Source organism: Gastrolobium bilobum, unplaced genomic scaffold, assembly GCF_033153095.1.
Source record: "Gastrolobium bilobum isolate Gb01-03AN ecotype WA unplaced genomic scaffold, APGP_CSIRO_Gbil_v1 utg187773, whole genome shotgun sequence".
Classification (NCBI taxonomy): Eukaryota; Viridiplantae; Streptophyta; class Magnoliopsida; order Fabales; family Fabaceae; genus Gastrolobium; species Gastrolobium bilobum.
In genome coordinates, this window is record NW_026897680.1 from 45,755 (window position 1) to 58,740 (window position 12,986).

General features: G+C 35.2%; 1 protein-coding gene across 1 annotated transcript; it reads right to left on the reverse strand.

Annotated features, from left to right (window-relative positions):
• Positions 1-743: 743 nt before the first annotated feature.
• LOC133309286 (uncharacterized) lies at positions 744-10,751 on the reverse strand. Its single transcript, XM_061510048.1, has 7 exons — positions 10,244-10,751; positions 5,060-5,301; positions 4,842-4,964; positions 3,601-3,717; positions 3,318-3,500; positions 1,745-1,886; positions 744-1,231 (listed from the first exon to the last, which is right to left on the reverse strand). Exons 1-7 carry the CDS (start codon positions 10,683-10,685, stop codon positions 1,167-1,169), a joined length of 1,314 nt encoding a protein of 437 aa, XP_061366032.1. The 5' UTR covers positions 10,686-10,751; the 3' UTR covers positions 744-1,166.
• Positions 10,752-12,986: the final 2,235 nt, after the last annotated feature.

The following is a 12,986-nucleotide window of genomic DNA, read 5'->3' on the forward strand; positions in this document are numbered from 1 at the left end:
ACGTAAATTCTTCCTTACAGAGTTAAGACAAAATATCTAAAATCTAAAAAATTCTAAATTGGCATAATATTTAGAAGCTTTACCAAGTTTTATTTTTAATAAACATTTATAAGGTAAAAGAATCTCATGCCAAATATATATAGTTCTGCCATGAGATAATCCGTCATTATATTATAAAATAGAATTTTCGTTCTTTAGAGTGAAATGACTTCAAAATTGAGAATCACATCTCTTTTTTGTTTTAAACTGGGTAGTAAATAAGTGAATTATGAGATTATATTTTGCGAAAGCATTTAATAATTTTTATGGGTTTAAGTTTTCTTATGTTGTAGGATTGTAGGAGATAAAAAAAGTAGAGAGAAATTAAATATGGGTCCCATATTTTATATTAAAAAAGAAAAGAAAAATTAATTGACACGAAAAACGAATTAGTGTAGGAAAATAATGTACTCTTATGTAGCATAAGAGTATTATTTTCCAATTTTTATTTATACAGTATATAAATGTAGGATTGTCTTCAGCCACATGTGATAAGAGCTTTTTTCTACTGATACATGGAACTATGTGTCAAATTTATTTTTATTTTTTATTATTTTTTAAAAACAATGGCCCCACCATTTTGTTTCAACAGGAGGTAAGGTTTTTATTTATGTAAAATAAGAAAAGTTTTCCCCATAAATGTATTGTATTCTATTACTTTTACTATTTTAATTTTCTAATTTAATGAATAAAGGAAAGAGCTAGGAGTACAGGCATAGCATAAACATACTTGACAAGGAAAATATTTTTAGTGGTTCAAGACCACCAAAGTTTGATGATCCCTTTTCCCAAAATAGAAAAAAATAATCCCATTTAAATCTCTCTTTTTTTTTTTATAATTCCCTCCTAATTTTTTTTCCTTTTCTACTTTTAGAAGGGAGCATGGCACAAAAAAATCTCTCCTTGGAAGGCTCTGGGACTCTAACTCCCTTCCCCAAGAGGCTGATTTTCGAACTAAAAGAATAACAGGAACACCTTATACAAGTCAATAAGAAACACATACATGAACGTTATTAGTGATACCCCTACTCAAAAAAATCAGAGGCATCCTTCATCGAATTAAGGATTATTGTGGATGGAGATAAACCATTCTCTTTCTCCGAAACCATTGGGTTGTCACCTTTCTTTCATCGTTTTTGTTCTTCCACAGAATTACTTTTGCTTCCGACTATCTGCACTGTTAAGCTTCCCCCTGCAAAAATATTAAATATAAAACAGAGTTAAAGCAAAAAATAAAATTTAGGCATGTCAGAAATTGCCACAACTCTAACTCGAAAAAACAACTCTGCGTCTATGCCATCGATCAGGGGAACAGTTTGTCAAATCAATGGCACAAAAAAGTGTCTTCTTGTGACCACAAAGATGCTGCAATAGCATTACTAATATTCATAATATTCTGCAGCTGACTTTAGCATGTGCATTATGATTCCTTGGAGGGGTTGAGCTGTGTGAACTGTGAAGTGTGCACAAGAGAATATAGGAACGAATTGAATGTGTCAACAACTGAGCAGTTTCGCGAGTACAATTCATGCTATAAAGATTTGTCGGATTGAGTTTATTTCAATTATGAACTAACAGTTTCACTATTAATGTATCCCAGTATGTCAAGCCTTACTATTCACTGCAATATCTAATTTTGGTGGTCATAGAATTAGATGATCAGAAAGTAGCAAATAAAATATCTTGCATATATAAGTTATTTTACCTAGCACAAGCGCAGCACCAATCCATCCTGTGGGACCCCACCTTTCACCAAGAAGAAACCATGCAAAACCAGCACCCCAGACTGGTTCCAGACCATAAATTATAGCAGTTTCTGTGGCCGATACATCACACATTGCAGCCATCTGCAATTGAATCCATCTTAGAATTCACTGTCAGAAAAATGAATCTTCTCAAATAAAATGAATCTATTTCAAACATAATTAAAATGATTTATCACACAATAAGTATTAAACTAAAAGTATTATGCTATTACCACTTACCAGCATGCTTTTCTTATCTATATTAGTCCCACGTTGAATGAGTAAAAGAGAAGGGAGCTTAATCTTATCATCCTATAATAGTCCCACGTCAAATATGTAAAGGTGAAGCTTCTTATTATAAATTGAAGCCAAACTCTTACTGCATTACAGGCCTCTATTCTAGTGCAAAAGTTTACACTGTTCTCTTCTATAAAAAAAGGTTGAACAGGTTCAAGTGACTGAAATGAGTGAACTGAGAACCATTCATATGGCAAAGAAGGTTCAGGACCATTTTTCTGACTGGACTCGTGGAAGGACCAGTTCTCGGTTTTCATCCACTCTTAACTGGGCGGGCAGTTCTCGGTTTTGAAACCATGCCACGAGCAAAAACTCACTAAGAACCCAAAAAATAACTTCACCCCATAAAATTGTTGAAGGAAGGAAACAACTCTAGCATTTGTAAGCCCCCCAAATCCCTTGATAAATTACTTATTCTTAAGTTTTGATGATTAACATACTATTTACTGAAAATTAGTGATAATGTTTTCATATTGATAGATTTCTAACAATATTTCTGGAGGATATTCTACTAAGTTTGATTCCAAATTTATGAGTCAGAGCAAAGTGTTCGTATTCAGGAAACAATTCATGTGATACAGAACAAAAACACGTGCAGTGGTACCCAGCTGCCAAAAGAAACAAGACAATCAAATGGGTACAGAAAGAGAAAATATACAGTAGAAAATCTAACCATGGTCTCCAATATTCAAATTCATTATCAGTTCCATAGACCACATCAAGAAACTACGCATACACTTGAACAATATCTGACAGTAAGCTCATGATGTTAGACAAGAAACAGATATAAACCCAAACTACTTGTGAAGCTACACAACATAAATAAATATTATCCAATTGACCAATTTATACAAATAAGAGGGGGAAAGATAAGTTCTGGACCCAAGAGCTTCAGAAAATACGATTCTTCCCAGACAGATATAGATTATAGACCTTATTATTCTTACATTGGCATAAAATAAAACACATTCCGAAAAATTCATCAATGCAGTCCACTAAGAAAGAAAAACAGAATCATGGAATGAGGATATTTTTTGTTGATTTTTTCATTCATTTTTAGTTAATATGTTTTCCTTAATAACTAAAACAATGTCACCTTGTATTCATTCTTGTTTCACAAAATTTTGAAATCAAGAATAAAAACAAGGGCAATTATCAATGAAAACACATCAACTTAAAATGAAAATAGAAAACAAACTAAACACCCCCGACGTGTGCCAAGAATGATAACTTTACCTCTCCCCACAAGCATAAACCAGTTGAGAATATCCCTGTATAAATTGCAGGTGGCCATGGAAAACCAACCATCCAGTCCTTAAGCATTTTCAATGTCCAAGATGACGGTAAGGAATGTTGGGAACCATTTATCCAACCTCCAACAACATACCATATGGCAGAAAAGAAAACAACAATGCAAATCTGCAATTAAGACTTTGATAAATTAATAATGCAAAAGGTTAACAGGAAGGCATATATTTTGATACACAAATATATATAGATGAATGGACAAGTAACTAACCTCATATCCTAGGAGGGGTAGAAACTTCTCTTTACTTATGCTTCTCGATATATGTTGAGTTCTTAACATATGAACGCCAAAAAACACTGCACTTAAAAAGTTCAAAAAATCTCCAACCTGAATTCAGCACAATATTTAATGAAGTTATAGGAAACAAAAGAAGCATATCAACAAGGAACTAGGCATTCAGGTAGAAACACACCATATGACTTTAAAAATGTTGTTTTAAAAGCTTCTTCCCCAAGAGAAAAGCTCATTTCTTTCTATCTCTCTCTCCCTTGTCATTCTTTGCGTTCATTATCCCCTCCCAAAGGAGAGGTCAGCCAGCCCTTAGAGGAGAGGGCTATCAACAAGATGGAGCCACCCCAATGAGCTGATATGATGTGACTTGTTTAAGTAAAAGGCTACATGTTAGAAGGAGCAGCCCCTAGAGGAAAAGCCACTCTAAGGAGGAAAGGGCGGGCTATCACAAAGGTGGAGCTGCCTCAAATATGGTTCTCTCGTGTGATCCCTATATATTAAACTTCCGAATTTATTCTGTTTTTCAATGATCTTTACATTGCTTTATAAATTTCTTGACTTACCATTCACACAAATTTTATTGATTTTGTTTATATTATTTCCTTTCATCATTCAAACATGTTTATATCTCAATTTTGAAAAAAGTAAACCACCCGTGCATAGTGTTTCACTTCTAGTTCATTGAGGTTGTTATGCCCTCACGAGGCTATGTGACTTACCTTCTTGTTTTCCATCCAAATCACTAGGCAACTAAGTAGCAAGCTGTTAGCAGTTGTAAATCTTCTAGTAGTGTTGTTTTGGTAGGCTTCTATTGTATAGATGGCCTTTTGATTTATCGTTCTGCAACTATAGGAAACTAGTTGTTGAAATTATTGTGGGTTGTATTTTTTTCATATTTGAAAGATATTTTGTTTCTTCTTGTTGCTGGCCGCTAGTATATATATTCTATAGCAGGTGTTTATCATTTGTGGAATGTTATAAATATAGCAGCTGAAAATAATAATTTGGAATATTATTTTGTTAACTATTTTATTGTGCTAGATAGGCTTGCCAAGCAAAGTGGTGTTTAGATTAATTTGACTTGTGTGTAGGTCATGACTCAGAATTTAAGTCGTGACACAAGTATTATTAATCCATAGTCCTCCATCATGTATATTATAAGCCTCGTTATAAATGAGAAGAAAAGATGGGGAAGAAATAATGATGAAGATAAAACTTACACTTGGGGACGAACCGCTGCATTCCAGCATTCCAACTCCTACAATAGACATAAAAGCTCCAAACCAGATTCTAGCTGGAACTACTGCCCCAAACATCCCATCCAGTAACGGAACCACAATTACCTGTTATTTCATCGGAGATATTCACGATTGACTTTTTTCAAGTACCAACATAAGGTAAAATCCATTCACATAACTAGAAAATTCAATGGTCTTACAGTAAACATAGATAAAAATGATGCGCGACCAGCATCAGAGGTTTGCAGTCCAAGTGCCTGTGAAAGGTATCCAAGACTGATCCAGAAACCCAACTCTATGCCTGCATTTCTTGTACAAGAATCTCCCCATCCTCGCAATACAAATGGCATCAAAGGAATGGCAGAAAGAGCGAAGCGCACAAATGTGAAAGCTGCTGGATTCATAATTGCCTCAGCCTCTTTGACAACTGGAATGTTACTAGCTAGACATAAATTGAAAAGGAAATAGTAAGATTATGAAATATACAAGGACACGATGATCACTTCAAAAACTACTTTAATTTTTTGTACTCATGGTCTCTATTAATATTAATTTCCCCCAATGCAAGAAATATACTTGCAAATCAGATCTGCACAAAACATGACTAAACCATATATTGTTCATGATTTCATTTAAAGTTTCAGTTGCTTAGCTTTAAATTTGCATGTTTTATTAAATGTTCAAGCTTATGCTCTTGTCTGTGTATAGTAGATCAAAACTTCTACAAGGAATAATAAGCGCAACAAGTTGCTTAGCGTTTAATTTTCCTATTTTATTTAATTTGATATTTTTACTTTTTTAATTTCCATGATTTTTCTTGTAGAAATTCATACAGCATGACTGAACCATATTTTGTTCGATATGCAACAAGGTTCAGGCCTCAAAGTTAAAACTTTAAAAGCTTCCCAAAAACATGTGATATACTGTCCCAAAACCATGTCAAGAAGATACTGCTTGTACTCAACGGTTTCCTCCGAGAGTGATGTCCAAACGTGTAAATGTTAGGATCTTTATTTTCTCTTCCATCAATATTTCATCAGATTCAGCTACTGGATAAATGTGTAACCTACAGAGTCAGCAGAGAATATGTTTCCATTTGTAAATATCAAAGCTGCACAGACTGCACATCTGATTATTTTGCAATTGTGATCCGCCTACAACCTTCAAAAGCAAATTTTACTCTTTCACTTATTTCTCGCTTGCACCCTGATTGCCCAAGAATGCCCCAAAATAAGTTCAAATGTCAACTTTGGCATTAAGACGGGTCAAGGACCAACTCTCCAAGAAGCTTAAGTTGTTAAGTGAAGGCTCAAGAAGAAACAAACATATTGATAACTCTCCCTTAGAGAGTTATTTTTAGGCTTTTATTTAATGATTTGGTGCCATATATTATGCCTAATTCCCTTAGATTTATATGATATTGGCATTAATCTTGTCCCTTTATGTTTTGAATGAGAAATATGCTAAGTATTGATATTTGATGTTATTTCGAGTGCTAGAGTTATTAATTGTCTTTGGAATTTGTGTTGCATATCAGAGCCGTAGCAGAGCTTTAGCAATCGTGCTTAAGTGAAACAGTGTGCTCAAGACAGATGGAATAACTAACTTTTGAAATCCAAATTAAAACGAAGAGATAAGACAATTATAGCACCGAATCAGGATAGTAAGGATAAGCACATATCTTCTCCAATCCCTATAATTCAACTAACAAGAGGATAAAACTGATGCTTAAAGATAAACCTTCATCCTCTTAAGAATCTACTTTTTAGGGAATTCGAATTAAAGGAGTTACTTGGCATCCAAGTCATTATTTTCTATATAAAGAGATACCTACAAACATTCAACGGGTCAAAAGGTGAAGCTACGGTCCAATAGAGAGATCACTTCTGGTTGATCCCTGCACTACTTTGGTGGCTGAGAGACAGTGGATGGTGGCTTTAAGCAAGGAGTTGCTGCTAGAGCAGAGCTACAACATTGCCCATGTATATCTTATCTTAGTTCTATGGAGTCTTATCATTCTTTGTTGTTTCTTTCTTTTCAAGTATGAGCTAAAAATTTTAGGATTGGGTGAATGAGTACCCCCGTATTGTAATGTAACTGTGTTTGCCTAAACTTTGTTATGTTATTTTCCATTAAGTTGTTTAATAAAATACTTCATTCCTAATCTTGTTGAATTATCGAGAGAGAGCTGCAAGTGTTATGGGATTTGGGGTATAGATATATAGGTGAACCCGGAACCTTATTAAACATTGTGGATTAACTAAATCAAGTTAGTTAAGAGTGGGTAGAGAGATTATTCACATCACAAAACCACATAGAACTTGCACTTAATGAATTTAGTAATTAGTTTAGCCATAGAGATATGATAATTAGTTATTGAGTATACATGTAAGGTTGGTGAGAGCCCCTACATACACAAGTGTGTTGGTTACTGATGGAGGATAGCTATAACATTGTTACTGCATTCTAGTGAAGTTACAATATTGGAAAAATAGATCTCAATCTATCTTTTGATACTTGAAACTTAATCTTTTAATCATGTTCTAGTACTTAGTCAGTAGTCTTAGCTTAGTTTAGTCATTAGTTATTAGTTTAATCTTAGTTTATTCCATAACAATTATTTCACTCTTATTGCTTCACATAGAGTCGTAGCTTTATATAATACATATTCTACGATTGCACAACTTCTACGATATTGAACAACACATTCTCGTACTTGCGTATTTGTGTGATTATTCCCCTAAATGTTCCTGTACTTGCGTATTTGAGTGATTATTATTTGAATGCGAAATTGCACAACACATATTCTACAATATTCAAGCACAATCAATATTTTGTAAAGATATCCTAACAGGTACCAATATGTGATTTGTCACTTCTTTCTTATGATTACATTACCAAAATTTGTTTATGGAAAATTTGATACACGATTTGCAAGGATGTTGGGTGAATCCAGTGACTATCACAACACTATAAGAGTTATGGAGTGGCAGAGAACTGTGACGCAATGTTCCTCCACTATAGTGCCACTATTTTGCTTGATAGACTACTCTAAAGAAAAGTACTTAAAGGCAGAAGAGGTTGATGAGCTGCTAACTTGCTATCTTTTAAGAGCTAAAATGAGTATGAAATTAATCTAAAAATAATCAAAAAAAAAAATATGAGAATTATAATTAAAGTGTTATTTCATTCACTAATATTCTCACAAGAAATGCTCATATTTTGTAGGAATTTTTCTCATTAAAGAAAAGCAAGTTTGAGAGCTCAAAGTATCAATAAAAGCAAAAGGTCCCATTTTTCCATGCCAACTCAAAGGTCAAAGTGCAGGTGCACAAAGCTTCAATCTTTTTACCAACAGGTGCTCAAAGGCCCTCTTTCTACAAGCGCAAAAGATGCCAACTTTCCTCACAAAATGTAGCATGTTGTGCCAAGCTTTCCTTCCTGGTTGGCGCATAAAGCGCCAAATTCTTTCTCTGATTGGCGCAAAAAGCGCCAAGCTTTCCACTTTAATTGCCACGTCCTCAAGTGCTGATTTTCGAATTGTGAAACAATTATTTGGTTGAAGATTCAATTAGAGAATTTGAAGATTTTTAAGGATTGGATTGAAGATTTAATTGGGGGGATTTAAGGAAATTTTCTCCTCAATATAAAGAGAAAAAATTTGGAAGCAAAATTAATTCGGGCACGGGAGCGCAGCTGAGGAAGAAGAATACAGAGACCAGAGACCGTGAACGAACTGAAGGAGGATAGAAGCAGAAACATGGAGATTCATCATCGTTCTTCGTCCAGAAATTTATTTTAATTTTCTTTTCTTTTGATATTTTGTTGAAGCCAAATATGTCTATGTTTGGCTAATTTTCTTTTTGTAATTAGGGATATGGATCCAATGATAACTCTTATATTGATTTTAATTGTTTTTCAATAAAATTTGTCTCAATTGTTATGTGTTTATCCTGATTTATTTGTTCAATTTCTTATATGACTTGATCAACCATATAGGAATAAAGAGGGTTAGATTCTAAGTAGAAATATTTGGGATTTTAATCTGAACTAAGATAAATACCGATTTTTGCTTGTTCTAGACATAGACTTGTGAGATTTGTAAACGTGTGAGATTCATCGCGTTCAAGGATTAATCTAAAATGGGTTTCTAAGAAATTAGGATTCTAATTAGGTTAAAAGGTTAAATAACTAAAACATTATGGATTTAATCAATTAATATTTAGATGATGAATCGTTTGATAACAATAGAGTTGAAATTTTATTGAATTAATTTAATTCACTTAAGGGGAATCAAAGATGAAGTAGACCCTAGCTGCATCTTTATTCTTGAATTAAATTCGTCTTCGAGTAATTTCTTTAACTGTCATCTTTAATTGATTTTTAATTAAATTTGGTTACTTGTTCAAATCACTTTTGAATTGTCTAACTTAGAAGAAAACATTGAATTATTGTTTGTAATTAGTCTTCATGTGAATACTTTACTCATCATTTTATTATTTGGAATAACCGGTATACTTGTTGTGTTCGCAACGGAGGTCATGTCTTTCCATTTGGTAACCAAAAATAAATCTGTTGCCAAAACCTTCATTGCAACTTTAGGTCCAAAGGGCATAAAGAATTATGGCCACACAGCACCATGACATGTAAAAGCTCATCCTCATATAGTTAACATACGCTACACACTTGTACTCATACTTTACAACACTCCCCAATCTGCACATGGAGACTGTTGGAATTAATTTTTAAATTAATTATTTTTATGAATAAGAAGCTTGAGGATACAGTATCTAACACTGGGCTTAGAATTTTCCTTGTTGCATTTATATAGTACGCTTTAACTTTGTATTAATTCATTTTTGGTTTCTTGTGTGCATTGCATGACACTTCATATGTTATTGAAGCAGTTTCTTAAACACAGATCATACTCTCATAATGATTTTAACATCACCTTTATAACAGAGACAAGTCTGACAGATACCCACCTAGTAAGAAGGTGTGCATTAGGAAGAAGTTACATGAGCAGGAGGGGATCAACTCCTCAAGTAAGCATAGCTAGCAAGAAGAGTAATAACATCCAATGTGGCATGGGTCTCAAGAATAACCATTGAACTTTACAGAGACCTAACATTTTAAGCTCCATCCAATTTCTTAATTAATTTACTTTTACCCTCTCTTCCCCTTTCCTTCCTAAATTAAAATAAAATAAAATAAAACCCCCATTTGCAAAGACGAGAAATACTCATGCAGTAATTTACAATGTCCATGAGTAGTAGCATAAGCATAATTGTTTTTCTCATTCTTAATCCTACAAAAATCTCAATTTTGCAAATCATAAAAATAAAGAACAACAAAGGATATGGAAGAAAGCAAATGTAGGTTACCGTAAACAAAAGTGATGACATTGAGCAAAATGATGCTTCTCACTTTCTTCGATCTGAACAGGATCCTCCGCCGTAGGTACCGCTCTCCGAATCCGAACAAAGACTTGAAACTTGGGGTCCGGATTTCACTTAAACGGGTCGGGTTTTGAGTCAAACGGGTCTCCTCATTATCGGTGGGGGTGGAACCCGGGTTCGCGTCTAGTATAACCGGCTTGCTCGACCTGGGATCCGAACTGGATGTAATTGGCGAAGAAGAAGAAGAAGAGTGGTGGTGCAACGAGCATGCCGCAAAACGACGACGTTTGGAGCTGGAAGTGTTGATTGAGTAGATAAATGGAGAAGAATACGAAGAATACGAAGAAGAAGAAGAAGTAGTTCTGAATGGGTCGAGGTAGATGGGTGTGGTACACGAGCACAATGTACAGGGAGAGTGGGAAGCCATGGTTAGGTTACTAATTTTACAGAAAGCTATGTGCCGACACGCTTAGTTGACACATTAGAGAAACCTCCACTTGAGAGGTGTAAGCGTGAGACACGTAACACATTCATCACCTTGCTTAGTTGGCAATCGCAATCTACATGAACTTTTAATATTAGAAATGATAAAATATATTAATTATTTTTAAAAGAATTTATTTTCATTTATTTGTTTTTTAATAAATCACAAGATTTGTTTAAGAAAAATTAAACATGCACACTCATTTAGTGAAGAAAAGATTGAATTTATATTATAAGAAGAGATTTGCGCTGTAACAAGTCTCCTTCCCCACTGAAGCACCCTAATCTTATCTTTTGCTCTATGGACGTGTTTTGGCTACTGTGTTGTGCCTATACTTTGTTGATGGGTGGTGCTAGAGCCCACTTCATGTGAGTGTCAATTTAGTTTTTCTAGACTCATCTAGAACCATGGAAGAATGACTTCAAAATTGGGCATCTAAATCTGCCACATATTTCATGTAAGCTTCTTTGGTTTTGCTTGCAAACACTTCGCGCCAGAGTTCCAGCAAGTGACCTTTGCACTGACACTTTTTTGTACCGCGTACTACCTTTAGCCTGACAAAAAAAAAGGGTAGAGCATGACATTCTTTTGCAAATGGGTTGAAAAATCCAACTCATTCTATTTCGTGACGGGTTAGCCGGTTAATTCACTTAAAATAATAAAATATCAAACAAGATTCAATTTTTCTTCGTCAAACAATATAATTAGTATAATCAAAAGAAAATAAAGTCACTCAACACAACAACAAAAAAATGAAAGTACTTAAATATTATTAGCATATTATTTTCTTTTGTTATTTTGTTATCTGTGGTTGTAACTAACTTGCTGAGGTGTACATTTTATATTTTGAGCTGATTCTGTTTTGCACCTTGTGTGAGCACATGGTCACACCTATTTCTGTTACGTCTTCTTTTGGTTAAGGCTCATATATAGGTGGCCTCTTGTAATTCAATTTTCACTTGAATCAATACAATATGAATATTCAGTTTTTCAGTAAGCCAATTTCTCTAATATGGTATCAGTAGTATTCCTGTTCTGATGGCTCGAGGCACTAATCGCCCGCCTCAGGTTGATGCAACTTCTGCGTCTTCAGGTTCATCCACCACCATGGATGATTCCTCTAGTCCTTATTACTTACATAACAGTGACCATCCAAGTCTTGTTTTGGTTTCCACTCCACTTTCTGGTTCCAATTTCAATTCATGGTATCGTGCTATGATGCTTGCCTTGACAGCCAAAAATAAGTTGGTTTTTATTGACGGTAACCTCCTCCGTCCTTCTTCCACTGAACTTTTGGAATCGTTGTAATTCCATGGTTTTCTCCTGGCTCCTGAATTCTGTCACCAAGGAGATTGTTGATAGTCTCCTATATTTTACGAATGCATATGAAGCTTGGGCAGATCTGAAAACACGGTTTTCTCAAGCAAACGGTCCTCGCATATTCCAACTTAAGCAGCAGATTTCCTCTCTGTGTCAAGGATCATTGGATGTCAACGGGTATTACACTAAACTGAAATCACTTTGGGATGAATTGCTTGATTATGCTCCCTTTCCTTCTTGCACATGTGGGGCTCTTCGTCACATTCATTCTCATCGTGAACAGAATCATGTTCTACAGTTTTTAATTGGCCTGAAAGACTCATACTCGGCATCGCGTGCTCAGATCTTGATGATCGATCCCATTCCACAGCTTGCTAAGGTCTTCTCCATGATCCTTCAGGAGGAGAGGCAACGTCAACTGTCACTTTCCTTGTCGTCGCCTGCTGTTTCGGACTCACCACTGCTTGGTTCTCTACAAGGCTCCTATTCGTTTGGTTCTTGTCCGCCGCCCACGGTGGCTGCCTTCCAACGCCGCCATCCAATTTGTACTTACTGCCATCTTTCAGGCCACACTCGTGATAAGTGTTTCAAGCTCAATGGATATCCACCAGGCTACACACCCAGGACCCCTAAGTCCACTTACTTTACTAAACCAGCCCAACCCACAGCCCAAGCCCATTCTATTGTTTCACCCTCTCCTCACAATCCTACTTTCCCTAAATCATTCCCTCATCCGAACCCTAATCTTCCTCCCTATGATTTTCCCCTTGCTTTCACCCCATCCCAGTACAATCAACTGATTTCGCTTCTCCAACAGAGTTCTGCTTCTTCTACTTCGTCATTGTCTCTTCCGTCTACCACATCTTCTGTCACCGATTCCTCCCCTTCGGTGGCTAGTCTCCATGGTAAGCATCCCATCTCCTT

What these genes read in the sequence shown, in the direction of transcription:
- LOC133309286 (XM_061510048.1), bottom strand. Translation starts at nt 10,685, where the DNA reads ATGGCTTCCCACTCTCCCTGTACATTGTGCTCGTGTACCACACCCATC. An exon ending in TGTCATCACTTTTGTTTACG is followed by an intron (nt 5,302 to 10,243) that starts GTAACCTACATT and finishes ATTTATGTCTAG; the next exon opens with CTAGTAACATTCCAGTTGTC. An exon ending in GCAGCGGTTCGTCCCCAAGT is followed by an intron (nt 3,718 to 4,841) that starts GTAAGTTTTATC and finishes TGCTGAATTCAG; the next exon opens with GTTGGAGATTTTTTGAACTT.